Source organism: Drosophila sechellia, chromosome X (genome assembly GCF_004382195.2).
Source record: "Drosophila sechellia strain sech25 chromosome X, ASM438219v1, whole genome shotgun sequence".
Classification (NCBI taxonomy): Eukaryota; Metazoa; Arthropoda; class Insecta; order Diptera; family Drosophilidae; genus Drosophila; species Drosophila sechellia.
In genome coordinates, this window is record NC_045954.1 from 13,585,759 (window position 1) to 13,602,792 (window position 17,034).

The 17,034-nt window shown below is 41.3% G+C and overlaps 4 protein-coding genes and 1 long non-coding RNA gene across 5 annotated transcripts; 2 read left to right on the forward strand and 3 right to left on the reverse strand.

The window, feature by feature from the left end:
- Positions 1–485: 485 nt before the first annotated feature.
- Positions 486–9,827, reverse strand: LOC6618453 (programmed cell death protein 4). The gene is made up of 4 exons (XM_002042687.2): positions 9,276–9,827; positions 4,979–6,407; positions 4,732–4,871; positions 486–1,317 (listed from the first exon to the last, which is right to left on the reverse strand). The coding sequence occupies exons 2-4, from the start codon at positions 6,284–6,286 to the stop codon at positions 1,245–1,247; spliced, it is 1,521 nt and encodes a 506-aa protein (XP_002042723.2). The 5' UTR covers positions 6,287–6,407; positions 9,276–9,827; the 3' UTR covers positions 486–1,244.
- A 1,000-nt stretch (positions 9,828–10,827) lies between these two features.
- LOC6618455 (gametocyte-specific factor 1 homolog) lies at positions 10,828–11,662 on the reverse strand. Its single transcript, XM_002042689.2, has 2 exons — positions 11,419–11,662; positions 10,828–11,351 (listed from the first exon to the last, which is right to left on the reverse strand). The coding sequence occupies exons 1-2, from the start codon at positions 11,593–11,595 to the stop codon at positions 11,115–11,117; spliced, it is 414 nt and encodes a 137-aa protein (XP_002042725.2). The 5' UTR covers positions 11,596–11,662; the 3' UTR covers positions 10,828–11,114.
- Positions 11,663–11,925: 263 nt separating this feature from the next.
- Positions 11,926–13,348, forward strand: LOC6618456 (probable RNA 3'-terminal phosphate cyclase-like protein). The gene is made up of 3 exons (XM_002042690.2): positions 11,926–12,816; positions 12,882–13,038; positions 13,107–13,348. The coding sequence occupies exons 1-3, from the start codon at positions 12,004–12,006 to the stop codon at positions 13,289–13,291; spliced, it is 1,155 nt and encodes a 384-aa protein (XP_002042726.1). The 5' UTR covers positions 11,926–12,003; the 3' UTR covers positions 13,292–13,348.
- LOC116802261 lies at positions 13,174–16,956 on the reverse strand. Its single transcript, XR_004362632.1, has 3 exons — positions 16,492–16,956; positions 13,689–13,821; positions 13,174–13,260 (listed from the first exon to the last, which is right to left on the reverse strand). It is a non-coding gene; the product is annotated as an uncharacterized LOC116802261 (long non-coding RNA).
- LOC6618457 (vitellogenin-3) lies at positions 14,300–15,967 on the forward strand. Its single transcript, XM_002042691.2, has 3 exons — positions 14,300–14,560; positions 14,665–15,047; positions 15,122–15,967. The coding sequence occupies exons 1-3, from the start codon at positions 14,356–14,358 to the stop codon at positions 15,794–15,796; spliced, it is 1,263 nt and encodes a 420-aa protein (XP_002042727.1). The 5' UTR covers positions 14,300–14,355; the 3' UTR covers positions 15,797–15,967.
- Positions 16,957–17,034: the final 78 nt, after the last annotated feature.

Sequence of the window (17,034 nt, forward strand, 5' to 3'; positions counted from 1 at the left end):
TGTATAAATAAATAAATAAACGAAGTTGCCCATTGGAAACGCATTAAAATTTGTTTTTAATTTTTATTTTTGATGTATATTTTCTGCTTTTAACACATTAGTTTATATATATATATGTAGATATATATATTTAATATATATAGATGTGTGGGGCGCGCATGTTTAAGAATATGTCGAATTTTATTTCTTCATGAAGTGTGTGAACATTTTAAAATATAAGTGCGGCGAAAACAAAGTCTTTTTTCTTATCATTTAAAATGCAGCTTTTATTCAATCAAAAAAAAAAGCAAGCAGAATAAGATGAATCCGTGGGTAAATATACGTATAAAGTAAAACTAAGCCTAATTATGTTAGTCTTCTGACACTCAAAGTTACAACAAAAATTAAGGAAAATCATGATTTCGATGCGCATAGGAATATTATAAATGGTTTTCTCAATTTCAAGTCAATGGAATTTGTTTTGTGTAATCATCAGTTTTGATTGCGTTGATAGCGCATAAATCATCATCATTGGTTCGTCTCAATACAAGTTCAATTCAATCAACCCAAAAGGTGTGTGGTGTACGAGTGCCTATAACAGTTTCATGTAAATAATATGCTTTGATTTCATGTGGCATCGTAATAATGACGGGCGTGCTAAGTACGCCAACTCGCATCCTTAAGGCGAAATCCTAGCCACAAAACGCGACCCATCTCTGACCCTGTTCCTGCTGCTGCTCCTGCTTGTGGTTTCCGCATACTCTTTTGGCTGGATTCTCGTTTCTTTTTCTTTTTTGTGATCATTTCACTCATCTCGTTTTTAACAAATATTTAAAATATACTTCCGAATTACGCTGGTAGTTACATGTAGGTAAGATATACGTTGTAGGTGTTTATGTAGTATAATAATGAATATAGTTTAAACGGAGATCAAATTCCGATTGATTGTTTGCATTTTTTTGTTCTTCTTTTTTTTTTTTGCTTGTTTTTTCTTTTGTGTGTTGACCTTATCTGGATTCTGAGGATAAGATCTTTTTATCAAGTTTGCGACAAATTCTTCATATCGTCTTTTGTTTCTTATAAATGTTGTATTTACTCTTTGCGTTCGTATGAATTCTTTTTTTTTTGTAATTTGGTGTTTTTTATTTTGTTTTTGTTTAATGTTTGCTTCGCTCTTGTTGCTCCTCTAGTTGTCAGTGGGTGGCTCTGGGGGCAGTTGTCATATAAGCATGTGCAGCATATAACGTCCCCGTTGTCCCCATGATTTAATCACGCATGGTGAAGGTAGTCGGCTTCACGTGGCCGCCGTCGCCCTCCGAAACGAAACGCTTGCGTCCGCTGCAAATATAAAACGGGAAAAAATTGGTCAGAAATTGGTAATACAACTGGAGAAGTAGTGAATATAATGGCCCTTGCAATTCGGTAAACAAATCATCTCTTTAGCCTGACTGATACATACACATTTACATTTGCTATTATTAAATAATGATAATAATTGAAACCTTATGCTATTTTCTTATTTTGAAATACTTTGCAGTATAGCTTTTCTTAAACAAAGAAATAAATGCATGTGAAATGCAACTGCATAATACTATCTCGCTCTCTTTCTCTCTCGCGCGCTGCCGTACGCACTAAGCAATTATACAATTATGCAATGCATTGCCGCTAAAACAAAACAAGAAAAAAAAAAAAAAACAAATATAATACAAAGAACAAGGAAACAAAGAGGAGAAAACAAAAAACAAGTTGCGAAATGCTTGGCGCAAATTTGGTAACAACAATAACAAGAACAACAACGAATTTGCACAAAAGTTCATTCAACCGTTGACCCTTTTTCGCGCTCTCTATCTCTCTCTCCCGTTGGGGGTCTCTCTTTACTGCAACAGCTGTGCAAAAGTAGCGGGTGAACCAAATGCAGTGGGGAGAGTGAGGTAAATTAAAACTAGTTTTATATATTTAAAGGGGGACAGCACCAAGCTGGCCAATCAAAGGATTCTGGCCTAGAAACAAAACAAACATAACAATGGCAAAAACCAGCTGGAGCCTTAATTGTTGCTACTATAAATGTGACCAAGTGGGGTACTAAATGCAGAAATATATCTATTTATAAACACACACACACACAAGTGCGCTGGTGTAAGAGTCAATTAAAATTGAGGCAAGATAAGCGCGCGATCGCCAAAGCAAGTAAATACAAGAGTTAAACAATAACATAATATATAAAAATAAATCAAGAACAATAAAGCAAAAGCATAAAAGAGCGGGGACCCCAGAAAAAAAAAAAACTGCAGCCAGTTGCAGTGCTGGCAGTTTGGCTACTTTATAGCTGAAACATTTGCCATTTTATTACTCCTACGATTTATTTAAATAAACTAACTAAAAATGATCAAGCATTAAGCATTGAACTAGATTCTATTCCATACTTTGGAATATATATTCGAATATAATGGAGTTATTAGAATATAGCTAGAAAACAGCCATCACTCGGCCCCACGTACCGTTATGTCTGAGTCTCTTGGCATTGAGTTCAGCTTTAAAAAAAAAAAAAACAACAGAAAAAAAACAACAACTTTTGCCGTTGTAGTTGCGTTGGCGTCAAATGCAGTTGTTGTTGGGTGTAGTTTGTGTTGTTGTGCCTTTGCGGCTGCTGCAGTTTGTTGCTTTTCTAGTTGCTGTTGCAGTTGTTGTTGCATTTGTGGCTGTCGCGCGCTGTGGCAAAGTGCAATAGCCGCTGTCAAGGCGAAATGCAAATGCAAATGCAGTTATAGTAGTGGCAGTAACAACAACGAAAGCAGCAACAACAGGGGCAGCACTACTAAAGTGGGAGTGGCAGAGCAGGTCGATAACAGCAACTTGGCAGCCATGTTTACCTTCGCACAAACAGTAAAAACAAAACAAACAAAAAACAACAACAACAAGACGCCAAGACTATCTTGAGCCACATGCAGGTTGTTGCACCAACAAACAACAACAGAATTCATAATAAAGTCCAAGCAAAACAACAACAATTCAGCAATGCAAAGTTTGCCGCGATAAAAAACCAATCGATAAGAGACGTCCAGCCACATTTACCCCACCAAACCCCCTACGCTGAATATGTTCACACGATGGAAGAATATGGATTTTTAGTTACCCTCCGCCAGCCATTCCTATTAAACAAAAGTATTGCTGTATTGTTGAAATAACGTAACCTGCATTATGCCAAGTAAATCTGTTAAATAGTAATAATTACGATAATACTAAAAGGATTCAGAATCCAGAAAATGCAAAGCAACAACTTTGGTACGTAGTATTGGAAATGACCCATGGAAAACAAAAGACCTGTGTTTACATCTTCATCTGTGCATACCTTTATACATATATGTACATACATATATGTATGTATTTATAACCGGTCACACAGTTACTATTATTTCCCATCAACTCTTAGCAAAAACACAACCACAAAGAAACAGAAAGTGGGAAAATAATAAAGCTGATCGCAGAAAAAGTGGAGGCAAGCAAGAATAAATATACATAACTAGCCGGCACCTGATAAACCGGCACAACAGCATAAACAATAAGAAAATACACAACACAAATATACGAAAGAAAACAAAAAAAAGAACCAAAAGCAATCGGCGCGACTGCCTCAACGGATGACGCGTAGTATGTACATACATATGTACGTATGTATATACGTTAAGTTAATTCCAAAATGCGAAACTAAACTGCGCAATAGAAAATTCATAAACAAACATACATCATATATGTACATATACACCCAAAACACTCTGGCCACAAACGAAACACGTCTACATGTACGTACATACTACTAGCCGTGTATGTATTGTGTATAAGAAACTCAGCCAAAAGCACAACAAAAAAAAAAAAAAAACGAAGACGCCAAAAAAATAGGAGAACAATAAACAAGTCGAAGCCGGCAAAAACACAAAATAAACACGTACATACGAGCATGCACATTTCAGCACAGCAGCGGTTAAAATAATAGGAATTCTATGAAGAACGAAATGTTAGCTGGTTTTTAAACAGCTAAAAAAAATATGTACTTTAAATTGCAATCCTAATTATTCATATATCTTAATATCATCACATCATAATTATTTAATCGTTACATATTTATGTGACCAATACTGTTTGAATTCATAGGCGAAAATTAGAACAAACGAATGGCCTCCATAAATCTTTAGCTATGTAAGTCTACCCTTCGCCGAAAATAGAATAATCAAGCAAAAATCATAACAAAATCGACAATTAGTTCATTTTGCTATCAAGCCGAATGCCAAGGTCTTATTAACAATTAATCCACACCTTTAATTATGTAGATATGTAAGTACAAACAAAGCTGACGATCTGATCGATAGACCCGCCGCTTTTTATGGAGACTATATGTATGTATATTGAGTTTTAAGATTGTAAACAACAATGTATGTCTGTACGTATAGCCGCAGTTTATAGGGGGTACTACTACTTTGGGGGCGTGTTGTCTTTATAGCTGCTACGATTACGTAAACACGTCTCGCTCTCATTACGAAGTATACTTTCTTGCAGGTAGTGGAGTGGATTTGTGTGTTTGTATACAAAGGTGGGCCTGCTCATCAGTTGGTAATCTTATTTCTGATCATACGATTAAATCAAACAAACAGCACTTGATATCAAAAACGCAAGCCTATAGATTAAGTGATTCCACATCCCACCCTAATAAAAGGGTTTCCCATTCCATTTCCTTAAGGACTTAACCCCAAAACTTACCGCGATGGCACATTGTTTATAACCTTGTCGGTTAGGAATCCTGCGCGATTGCAGCGCTCGACGAAGCGATCGAGTATTATATAGGCCAGGGGCACATCCAAAACGATGTCGGCCATGTCGTCGAAGGCGCGCAAGAAACCCTAAAGGATTAGAGATAGTAAATTGTAGTGTTGTGAAATGATTTTGGTTATCAATGGAACTACTACTACTACTACTACTTTATAACTACATATAATGTATGACCCACCTGCTCCATGCCCGCGGGCAGCACCAGGCAGGTGAGATCTAGCTGCTTGAGCAGCTCGCACATGGCCTCCTCGGTGGTCTGGCTAAGTGACTCCAGTGTCATGACAATCGCCTCGTAGACGAGCTCGTGATGATAGTGTGGCACCTCGAGGGCACGCAGGCAGCGCTGTGCCTCGGCCACGTCGCGCGAGGATAAGTACTCCTTGAGCAGCAGCTCCATCTGCATGGTGATCGTCTTCACGGGACGCAGTGGCCCACCCATGCCCCAGACATTGTCCAAATGGGCCCACACATGCTTGTAGATAAGCGAGTCAGCACGGCGGAGGGCCTGTTCGGCATGTTCGCCCAGTCCCAAACGTCTTAGCTCCTCACCCGTCTTGGCCACAAACTTGGGCGGAATGCAGTCATCGGCCACGGCGCGGGCCATAAAGTTGCCGAGCATGATTGGCGCCTCTGGAGTGTCCAGGACGAGATCCGGCAGATTGGCCAACAGCATGTTGAAGCCCTTCTCAATATCCTTGCCGGTAATAACGCGTCCGTAGAGATCGGAGATCAGCACCGAGGTCATCTCACGCTGCGAATCCTTGTGATCCATGGCGATCTCCACGAGAATGCTGGTGACGTGCTCGCGCATCGGAGCCTGCAGTATCTCATCAAAGCTCAGTGCCACCTCGTGCGGATCCCCGTGCTCGTAGTACTCCAAGACAATGGGCTCCGCCAGCTTAAAGAACTCCTCGGGTGTTATCTCAGTGATCACCTCGCGAAGCTCCACATTACGATCGTTGCACTCACTATCGTAGTTAGGATCATTCTCGTCCTCATAGACCTCGGCCAGAGCCTCGGAACCGGGCAATCCCCAGACGCCCTTGCCGCCACCACCACCCTTTTTGGGTAGTCCGCGACCACGATTCATGGTTCGCGAACGTCGGCTGTTCTTCCAGCGTCGATGTGGCACCACATAGCCACCGGGCGACGGCATAATTCTGTTGATTCCCAGCGCCGTTACACTTGCTCCACCAGCGACAGCAGCTCCATTGCCATTGGTTTGATTGGCACTGCCGCCGGAACCACTATTCTGTCTTTGGATGAGCCGCTTGGCCTTACGCTTAATCCTGCCATCCTCGACAGCCGGTAGCTTCTTAACATGCTCGTTCGAGTGACCGCCACTGCCACTCCCATTTAGCTCCACCGCCTCGATCTCTCCGTTCAGCTCACGCTCGACGGAACTCTCCTTGGAATCGGAGTCCGACGGTGGGGTGAACTGACGGCCGCCGTTGGTGGCGCGTTTGTTATTCGATTCCACGTCCATGCTGACGATGTTCTCAAACTCTCGATATACGTTCCTCGTTATCCCCTTGGAATGCACAGCTCGGATATTGTAGATGTTTGGGTTTTGTACTCTGGCACCAGGTGCGTGGCTTCTTTTTTGTCTATAAATAAAATTGCAATTGCAATAGATGGGGAAAAGGTTTTGGTTAACATTAAAGCATCAAGTTGGCAGAAAACTAAGAAAAATATAATAACAAATTTGCTTATGAATATGCAATTTAATCGTTTAAAGGAATGGGTCCTTCGGTGCAATTATGAAACTTGAAACTTTAGGAAAACATACATATAAAAGAGATAGAGACGTTGATGGCGTGGTTGGTTGGGTATCACTATTCTAAGGGAACGCCTTCGTTTGTTTATTTTACATGTCGCGCCTTCAAGACGGGATGCTTTAGTCAGCGAAAGTTTTACTTGTTTATTATGCGTCGCGACTGTGAAAAACATGGAACTAAAATAAATACACATGATGTCTGGCACGTAGCCGACAATGGCCCCTCAGAAACCCCTTCTTTCCAAGTTCAGTTAGGTTTCTTTTTGTGCTATTCAAATTTAATAGTTTTTGCCTAAATATAGAACAAGCTCTTTGGCATGCCCATAAATTTAATGCCCACAATAATACAAATTAATTGTAATGACAAGATCAAAAGTCAATATATACTATGTAGAAATGACTGGGGTCGCTATTTTACGGTTTTTTTTTTTTATTATTATTATTGTTTTTTTTTAAGTGCTAACTAGATATTTTAACAACTTTGCAAAGAAGTTTATAGTTTTTTATTTTTAAGATATAACCATAATAATTCAGCTTTCGCGCTATTTTTTTGACCGCATCTGTATATAATAACGGTACTGCGTCTTGGAAATTGCAAATGTTTGTCAATGGGCGTGGGTGTGACAGGGATAGCGATAGGGACATGTATCGAAACTCCCCTATAGACGAAATTCAAGGTCACGCAACAACAACAACACCAAAGCTACTACATAATCTTGTTACCGTTAAAGTTTGCAACCCCCACAAGCAATATAGCCATCTCCTTCGCACCAACTCTAAATTGGAAGTTGCTTGTGTTTTCATGCCTATGTAAATGCTTTTGGTCTACATAAGTGCCTACATACATACACATGTTTTACTTTTCCAGCTGCTTTTGTTTTCCCTATTTATTTGAAATGTTTTTATTCTGTTTTGCAATTTTAATTTAAATGCTATAATAGAACAAACATAAATCTGTATTTATAAGATCAAATCAAACAAATCAATAAGAGTAAATAATATAGTTTATTTAAATTAAGTACACTCGTTTTGATAAATTTGCCTGATTAATTATCGCAATTTTCGGTTGTAAAATTGTCGAATTGGCAATCGCTTTTCATACAATTCTTCAATCCATGTACATAATGTCAGCATAATGCAAATGAAAACAAAGATAACGTGCAAAAATAAATGCCGCATGTGTTGTTTTTTGTGTTTTCATGTGTTGTTGTTGGTTTGTGAGTGCTTTTTATATTGCGCCGCTTGTGCTTTCTCCTCTTCTTTAACCGCTGATTCTTATGTATTTCCCCCTCTGTAATATGTATGTACATGTACATATGCTGTTACCGGTCTTATGTTTGTTTTGCCCGGTATAACCTTGAAAATTTTGTGCGCCTCACGAATTTCTATGTTTTTATTGCCGTCTCTTTCCGGTCTCTTCCTCATCTGATTCTTCTTCTCCTTCTTTCGCACTTGTTGTGCCCCCTTTTTCGGATAACAACAACAGAAACAACAAAGTGAACATTTTTCAGCATTTTTTCGCATCTCTTTTCCTCCTTCGCGCTTTTTATTGATGCGTGTCCGAAATTATTTTTTAACCCCGAAATGGGGAAAAGGTTGAGTTGGTAAGAAGTGGAGAGAGAGATAAAGAGGAGCGAGGGAAAAGAGCATAAAAGTGACGCTTTCGAAATTGCGTCGCAAATATTTCGCAAAAAAAAACTACATAAGCAATGTCCAATAAAAAGAACAAGAAAAAGGAGGCAAAGACGTTCGCAACATTGAATGCTGTTGTTTTTTTTTTAACAGAAGAGATCGAACTATTAGGCACACAGGAATTGCATTTATATAAAAGAAATTAACAACCATTTTGTCACATACTCTTTTTGAAGCTACAGAATTAATTTGAAGTTATTGTTATGCCTTTAATAAACTGAGAACGGTATTTGTTTGGCATCCAGTAACCAGAGAAATTGGAATTTGTTTGTGTTTTGCCTGGAATTGTTTGCAAGTCCCCCAGTCCAGAACCCTTTTAATAACACATCTCGGGTTTTTGGAGTCATATTATACTTTTGGTCATATTGCATTTTTTCATAGGAACAATCTTAGCGTTTCAGGTAAATTGTACCATAATCTGATTTTGTTAAATACTTAAATAATCGTTAATTATGCACTGTACCAGGACTGCAAGTCAACATTTTTGGTATATAATATGGGAAAACAAAATCGGATGACATGGAAACATTGGACTGGGCGTCGAATGCAAATAAACCCCGACGCAACGAAAATAAAATCAAAAAGCCTAAGGAACAAGTTTGGAAGGCAGAAAAAAAAACCAAACAAATTCACCCCCCCCCCCCCCCCCCCCCCCCCCCCCCTTCCAATGTGGGCAGCTGTTTTTTTTTTCGGTTTCTGCTTTGCTCGTTTTAGTTTTTCTCGAATTTTCGGGTGCGTGCGTGTGTGCCGGTTGATTTTATCACGTAGACCAACGTTTTCCAATTGGAGCGAATGTAGCGCATCAACAAATTTTTAAATTTCACTTGTTTTTATTGAAATCATCTAATATGGCATAATTTTGTGACCGCGACTGTAATTTCGTTTTTGCTTTTATATTCGCATTCGCCGGCAGTTTTTTTCGCTTGTTTCTTTGAATTGGTCTTCGTCAAGATCGATGTTGTTGTTGCTGCTGCTGTTTCTGCGTTTTTTTTATTTTGCCACTTACCTAAGTGCTTTTTTTTTGTCTCTCCGGCTGTTTCGCTCGCTCTCTCTACTTCTGTCTTTGATGCTGCAACAAGAACAAAAACTAACGACGACTGCAACGACGTTGGCCCACTGCAGTTGACGTCGACGGCGGCTGCGCTGCTTTTATACGATGAGGAGCCTGTTTAATAGTTGTTGCTTTTCTTCGTGGGCTCCTTTTTTTCCCTCCCTCTCTTTCTCTTTTTATATGCGTGCGGGGGAGAGGGGTTGGCAAGGCAAATGGCAAAAAATACACTCAAATATATTGTGGCTCACAGAAAAAAAAATACACAAGTGTGTGAGTGTTTACTAAAAGGCTCCTTCACACGCGCATACACACACTCGCACACCCACAACCATTCAGTTGCGTGTGTTGTTTATTATGCCTTATTCACCTTCGCTATTGTTGTTTTTGCCACTTAACAGTATGAACTTTTGATTTTTTATTTCAGTTGGATTGGAAGAAAAAGGATTGGAGAACCGCAGAGTCAGGAACCAATAACGCACACTGTTGTTCACGCCGTGAAAACTCAACTCGATTGAGCCAGAGAACGACGAAACGTGGGCTTTTATACTTTTTCGGCGAAACGGTGCTGCCGGACTGTTCGATTTCCGTTAAAGTGGTGACTTATAAAAGCGCACATTGCGAAGCTCCCCCTTTATATGGGGAAGTTTTTTTTTAAAAGTTTTCAAATATAAGTATAAATACGATCCTATGTGGTAAGTGGCAGCTCCGAGAAGTAGTTTTACATATTTATTATTACTTCATTTACACTTATTGGATGTAAATATGTATATACTTGCCCAATGATCTTACCTTTTTATCAAAATTAAAAAACATTCAATTCAGTAAAAACTGTTTATTTTTATTTTGCCAAGAATTATTGAACATGGTGGCTACACAACCTAAATTGCGGTACATTTCCACGTGGCGGCAGAAAGCTATGCAAAGGAAAACGAAGTAAATATTGAAAAGGACGGCGCTACATAAACCAAATTGCTGTACATTTCCAAATGGCGGCAGAAAACTATGCAAAAGAAAACAAAGTAATTTACCGACAATTGTGGCTTCAGTTGACCGTTTTCTTATTTGTAATTTTAATTACCATATGAATATTTTTGAAATTATATGTTAAAGATTCCTTGAATTAACCCTTATTAATTTTTAATTTAAATACAAATGTATTCAAATAATCGCTGAGCTAAGCTAACTTTAGTTTTTAAAAATAAATACAAATACGATCCTATGAAGTAAGCCCGCTTATGTGGAAAACTAAGTTAAACGAATCTTATTGAATCTTGAAGGCTTCTAGGAATCGTCGAATCGTTTCAGTTAAAGAGTAATAAAAACATTCGGAACTTACATTAGGTAAGTTTTTATCAAGATTAAAAAGCATTCAATTCAGTAAAATCGGTTTATTTTTATTTTTCCAAGAATTATTGAACATGGTGGCAGCTTCGTAACCTAAATTGCGGTACATTTCGAAATGGCGGCAGAAAGAAATGCAAAAGAAAACAAAGTAATTTACAGCCAATTGTTGCTTCACATGACCTTCGTTTATTTGTAATTTTAATTATGATATATGAATGAATATGAATATTTATGAGATTATATGTTGAAGATTCCTTGAATTAACCCTTATTAATTTGTAATTTGAATACATGCATACATACATATTCAATCAAACGCTGATCTATTAACGCAAATTCCGTGCTCCTTTTTGGAAATGCATCAAATAACATATGTTTATTTGTATGTATGTTGTATATGTTTATATGTAGTATGTGCATTAATACTTTGTATGACTTGTATGTTCACATATTAAGGAAAATTATTCAAATCCATGATTCGCTTGCGTTCCCTTTCGCGGAACGCCTGACGAGCGGAGCGCGTAGCACCGTGCAGACTACGGATGATAGGATTCGCCTCACAGTGGATATTCGGATTATATGTCGGAACTGGCGGCTCGGCATCCCAGTCCTCAACAGTTTCTTTAAGTTCCTTCTTCTCTTCACTTCCACTTCCACTGATGAAGCTCGGGCACTGGATGACATGTTCCTGCAAAATGGGATGAACAATTAAATTTAATATTTGCACACGTATATATAATATATTCAGGACCTACAAATATATCGTCAATAGTGTACAAATGGGTGCTGTTATAGGGACAGCGGGCCAAATTGGCCGATGGAAATTTCTTGGCACAACGCGGCAAATGGAAGGGCATGTTAGACAGCATTACCAGGTGCGAGCCAGCGTTGGGACAAATGACATAATCATAAAGATTTGGACCCGCAAACATTTTTACTGCCAGTTTTGTTAGCCTTTTTTGAACTTCCTTCGCCAGCTTCAAAATGATAAGACCTTCGCAACAACAATTTAAAATCTCCTACAGCGTTTGGTATTTTTAATAGGAGTTTGCAGTATTTTTTTTAAAGTAATAATATAAAAACAATCGTTCGATTGTTTGTAATGCTTTGTGTAAATTATAAAAATGCATTCTGAAATACATTCATTTAGAAATAATTTAGTATGTTATTTACTGAAAGCGATAATACCAACGCTTGACAGCCCTAAGGAGCGTTGCCATACTGTTTTCTATATCGATAGGCGATAGTCCGGCGATAGCCTTTGTTTACCTCTTTTAACGCACGTGCGACGATCATTTTGCTAAATTTCTTGATTAATTGAAGAATTTGGAGCATAAAAGATGCCGCCCATTGCCCAGGAGGGCAATTGCCTGATTTACCGCGGCAGCAACTTCCTCAAGCAGCGCCTAATCCTCGCCTGCCTGTCCGGCAAACCGGTGAAGATCAGCCAAATCCGTTCGGAGGACGAAACGGCACCCGGTCTGCGGGAATACGAGATAAGTTTAATTCGCCTGTTTGACAAAATCACCAATGGAACCAAGATCGAATTGAATCCCGCCGGCACGAGTGTCATGTTCTCACCAGGATTACTGCATGGCGGTCAGATTCATCATGATTGCTGTGTCCAGCGTGGCATTGGTTACTATCTGGACGCCCTAATAGCCTTGGGCCCATTTTGCAAGAGTCCGCTACAGTGCACCCTGCGCGGTGTGACCAACAGCAAGGACTCGCCATCCGTGGACCACATCAAGGGTGCAGCCTTATCCCTGCTCAAGCGATTCCTCCTAGTCGACGAGGGCCTCGAACTCAAGGTTGTGCGCCGAGGAGTTGCTCCGCTGGGCGGCGGAGAGATCACCTTTAGGTGTCCGGTGCGAAAGAGCCTGCGAGCCATTCAATTCCAGTCACAGGGCATGGTTAAACGGATCCGGGGCACTGTTTATGCCTGCAAAGTGTCTCCGGCGCTGGCCAATCGCACCGTGGAGGCGGCTAAGGGATGTATGCTAAAGTTCCTGCCGGATGTCTATATCTACACAGACCAGAACAAGGGCAAGATGTCTGGTAATTCGCCCGGCTTTGGCATCTGTCTGATTGCAGAGACAACGGACGGTGTGTGCTTCGCCGCCGATTGCTGTTCCAATACAAGGGAGGAGTCGGTGAGTAGCCTGAAAGCGACTATAGAGTAGTATATTAGTAGTATTATCTCGTATTCTCTTCACAGGACGATACACCCTCCATACCCGAGAATATGGGCAAGGAGGTGGCCCTGCGTTTGCTGGACGAGATTTATCGAGGTGGCTGTGTGGACTCCAGCTATCAATGGCTGGCGGCGCTCTATATAGCACTGGGCCAAAAGCATGTCTCCAAATTCCTCACCGGTATGTGCTCGAGAATGTCATTAAATCATGTGTGACTACAATGTGGTATATATTTAACTTGATTACAGGTGCCCTGTCCAATTACACCGTACACTTTCTGCAACATCTGCGCGACTTCTTCTCGATCACCTTCAAGCTGGAGAATCCCGAGGCGGAGGACGAGGACGAGGCGGAGGATGTGCGTGGTGCCCAGAAGGTCCTTATGGCATGTGTTGGAATTGGCTACACAAACATAAATAAGCGTGTTACATAACATGTTCTCTAGGCTAAACTTTGTAAGAATAAACATATATTTTTTTATAACATATTATATATTACATTTATTTTACTATGTATGTAACGTATAGTAATCAAATGTAGAGTAAAGTGCCTAAATATTATGTTTACCTTTTTTTTTACCATAAAATGCACACATTTGCTTGATGTTTTCCTTTTTATGCAATGCAATATTATGCAACTTAAGCAGAAGCGTTATTGTTGATGCAGACACAAACATTGTATTTACCTTTTGAGGTATTGTGGCTATTGTGTTTTAAATTGAGCTCGAAATAATGAGAACATAATTTTGGCTGGCAAATTGATGAGGCCAAAGAAAACTGCAGAAGCAGTTGCTATGCATTTGCATATAAATGCAATGTATAAGCATTCACCTGGCGGCTGGTCATTGATTCCAATTTGGCAGGCTTCCAATCGCTGGAGGTCACACTGCCGGGTCACACCACCAGTTCCTCACTTGACGCAGGTGTTGCAAGTTTGTTGCCAGTTCAAGTCTAATCAAGGGATCTACACAAGTTGTTTCAATCAATCGTACTAGATTACATTTTAAGTGCACAGAACAAAAATTTGCACGGCTTTGTGAATTATAAGCTTAAATCTGTAAGTGTTGTACAATTAGGAAAGTAATTAAAACCAAATGATAATGATGATAGAAGCATATTTACAGCCTTCAATTTCACGATGCAATATATATCTGAATCTTACCACTTTATGAATGGATTTTTTGCACACTTTTTGCCAAGTGTGAAGAGGTTCAAAAACCTTATTGCGATAAGAGAACTAACTAACTAACTGGTTGGCGAACACATTTTCCCTTGACTTGCACTTTATTCACCGGCGACAGATCAGCAGAACGAAGGGGTGGAAAAAACTGGAAGCTAGACGACAGCCGACAACAACGACTTCCTGTGGTCAGCAGAAAATCGTTGGCAGTGCGCTATCGGAATCGGAGCTATATAAGCCAGAGATGCGGCTGGAAGAAGCCATCAAACGTCGTTTAGCGTTTGGCCTGATCTGATCCAATTCCGGAGTTGCCCCAACATGATGAGTCTGCGCCTTTGCCTGCTGGCCACCTGCCTCCTGGTGGCGGCCCATGCCTCCAAGGATGCCGCCAACGGCCAGCTGAAGCCCACCAAGTGGCTGACCGCCACCGAGCTGGAGAACGTGCCCTCCCTTAACGACATCACCTGGGAGCGTTTGGAGAACCAGCCCCTGGAGCAGGGCGCCAAGCTGATCCAGAAGATCTGTGAGTATTGCAAATCTCTAGCGGTTCGAGTGTAGTACCTAAATCTCCAGAGATTACTGTTGATATAATCTTACTTGACATGCCGCCTCCTTGTGAATCCCTAGACCACGTTGGCCAAATCAAGCACGATCTGACCCCCAGCTTTGTGCCCAGCCCCAGCAACGTGCCCGTCTGGATCGTCAAGTCCAACGGACAGAAGGTTGAGTGCAAGTTGAACAACTACGTTGAGATGGCCAAGGCACAGCCCGGATTCGGCGAGGATGAGGTCACCATTGTCCTGACCGGTCTGCCCCAGAACAGCCCCGCCCAGAAGAAGGCCATGCGCAGACTGATCCAGGCCTACATCCAGAAGAACAACCTCCAGCAGCAGCAGAAGAACGCCCAGGAGCAACAGCAGCTGCTCAAGAGCAGCGACTACGACTACACCAGCAGCGAGGAGGCCGCCGACCAATGGAAGTCCGCCAAGGCCGCCAGCGGCGATTTGATCGTAAGTTTGTCCCATTGCTATATTCCATAATTATATGTGAAGGTATATGTATATTTATGAAATTTAAATTGCAGATCATCGACCTCGGCTCCACCCTGACCAACTTCAAGCGCTACGCGATGCTGGATGTGCAGAACACCGGCGCCATGATCGGCCAGACCCTGATCGATCTGACCAACAAGGGTGTGCCCCAGGAGATCATCCATCTGATCGGCCAGGGAATCAGCGCCCATGTGGCCGGAGCTGCTGGCAACAAGTTCACCGCCCAAACCGGACACAAGCTGCGCCGCATCACCGGTCTGGATCCCGCCAAGGTGCTGTCCAAGCACCCCCAGGTCTTGGTTGGTCTGTCCCGCGGCGATGCTGACTTCGTGGATGCCATTCACACCTCGGCCTTCGCCATGGGCACGCCCATCCGTTGCGGCGATGTTGACTTCTACCCCAACGGACCATCCACCGGTGTTCCCGGCTCCGAGAATGTGATGGAGGCTGTTGCCCGTGCCACCCGCTACTTTGCCGAGTCCGTGCGTCCCGGTAGCGAGCGCAACTTCCCCGCCGTTCCCGCCAACTCGCTGAAGCAGTACAAGGAGCAGGATGGCTTCGGCAAGCGCGCCTACATGGGTCTCCAGATCGACTACGATCTGCGCGGTGACTACATCCTGGAGGTCAACGCCAAGAGCCCCTTCGGTCAGCGCAGCCCTGCCCACAAGCAGGCCGCCTACCACGGCATGCACCACGCCCAGAACTAGGGCGTCCATGGCCACGCCCCCTGGTTACCAGGGAAGTTCGATTGCCACGCACTTTCTGATACTCAGAACTAAAAAAAAACCCGAAATTCGTAGTTTAGCTTAGAAGTTTCATCAAACAATCAAAAAAGAAAAACCTATAAAACCCCATAAAAATAAAAGCTGCAAATTTTCGAAAACTCAAGTTTTTTAATTTCTGGCATTGGTGATCCGCCAATGGATTGTAACTTTTAAATACGTATAGTATTAAAAAAAAAACACAAGAACTTGCTGGCCATATTTTTTGGCCCACCTTCTTAAGTAATTAGAAAAATTTCCGAATCGAACGTACTAAAATATACATAGTAAATCGGAACAAACAACTTAAATGAGCTAATAATAAAAAGATAAATGCATATATCACAGTTGATCTTAAGCAGATGCCTAACCAAAAACAACACGATAAATAAAGCAAGCAAAAAGTGCCTGAAATACCATTATGATACCTAATGAAAGGTACACGAAAGAAAATGTAAATAATAAATAAACTGAAACGAAATGATGTTTAACTCATAAGAGACAAAATTTAAGAAACTAATTAAATAACAGAATTGCGAAGTTGGAATGGAAATACGCACAAGGAGATGGATGCATTAAGTGGACGGAAGTGAGAGTGAGGCAACTAGTGTCCACTCAATTAAAATTTGCATTCGGCTTACCGTTAGAGCGACTACACGTTCAAAAATCACTGGGCAACCTGTGTAAACTCAATTGTTCCTTACATTTTTGGGACATGCGCGGTGTAAATGTCAAAGTTGAACTTTATCACATGCAATAGATAAACTAGAAAGGGCAGTGCAAACAGCAGAGTCGAAAATAGAGCGAGATAGGGAGCTGGAGTGACAGGAGCGGAATGACAACAGTTGGCGTCTTCTGTTTGTGCATGTCGTGACATGTTTGCTTTGACTCTGACCGAGCGGAATGCGCCGTTAAGCTTATCTTCTTACCGTACACTTAGAACGTCTTCTCTCTCTCTCTCTCTCTCTCTCCCACTATCTGCCCTTCAGTCTTTGTTCTTCTTTTTGTGCTTGCTAAGCTCTTGCTCTCGCTGCTTTTCTCGAGAAGAGAGCGCACAAGGACGCCGGGACGTTGGCATTTTGTGGAGCTCTGGCCATCCGAGTTTCTTGCAGGAATTACACTACTGAATATTATTCATTGGCCGATATGCATAAATCCAATTTACGGAACCCCCCCTAGCCAGC

Coding starts and splice junctions, on each gene's coding strand:
- LOC6618453 (XM_002042687.2), bottom strand. CDS start 6,286: ATGGACGTGGAATCGAATAACAAACGCGCCACCAACGGCGGCCGTCAG. Junction 4,872..4,978: donor TGCCCGCGGGCATGGAGCAG/GTGGGTCATACA, acceptor CTAATCCTTTAG/GGTTTCTTGCGCGCCTTCGA. Junction 1,318..4,731: donor ATAAACAATGTGCCATCGCG/GTAAGTTTTGGG, acceptor TTATATTTGCAG/CGGACGCAAGCGTTTCGTTT.
- LOC6618455 (XM_002042689.2), bottom strand. CDS start 11,595: ATGTTTGCGGGTCCAAATCTTTATGATTATGTCATTTGTCCCAACGCT. Junction 11,352..11,418: donor ACACTATTGACGATATATTT/GTAGGTCCTGAA, acceptor CCCATTTTGCAG/GAACATGTCATCCAGTGCCC.
- LOC6618456 (XM_002042690.2), top strand. CDS start 12,004: ATGCCGCCCATTGCCCAGGAGGGCAATTGCCTGATTTACCGCGGCAGC. Junction 12,817..12,881: donor CCAATACAAGGGAGGAGTCG/GTGAGTAGCCTG, acceptor TTCTCTTCACAG/GACGATACACCCTCCATACC. Junction 13,039..13,106: donor TGTCTCCAAATTCCTCACCG/GTATGTGCTCGA, acceptor ACTTGATTACAG/GTGCCCTGTCCAATTACACC.
- LOC6618457 (XM_002042691.2), top strand. CDS start 14,356: ATGATGAGTCTGCGCCTTTGCCTGCTGGCCACCTGCCTCCTGGTGGCG. Junction 14,561..14,664: donor CAAGCTGATCCAGAAGATCT/GTGAGTATTGCA, acceptor GTGAATCCCTAG/ACCACGTTGGCCAAATCAAG. Junction 15,048..15,121: donor CCGCCAGCGGCGATTTGATC/GTAAGTTTGTCC, acceptor TTTAAATTGCAG/ATCATCGACCTCGGCTCCAC.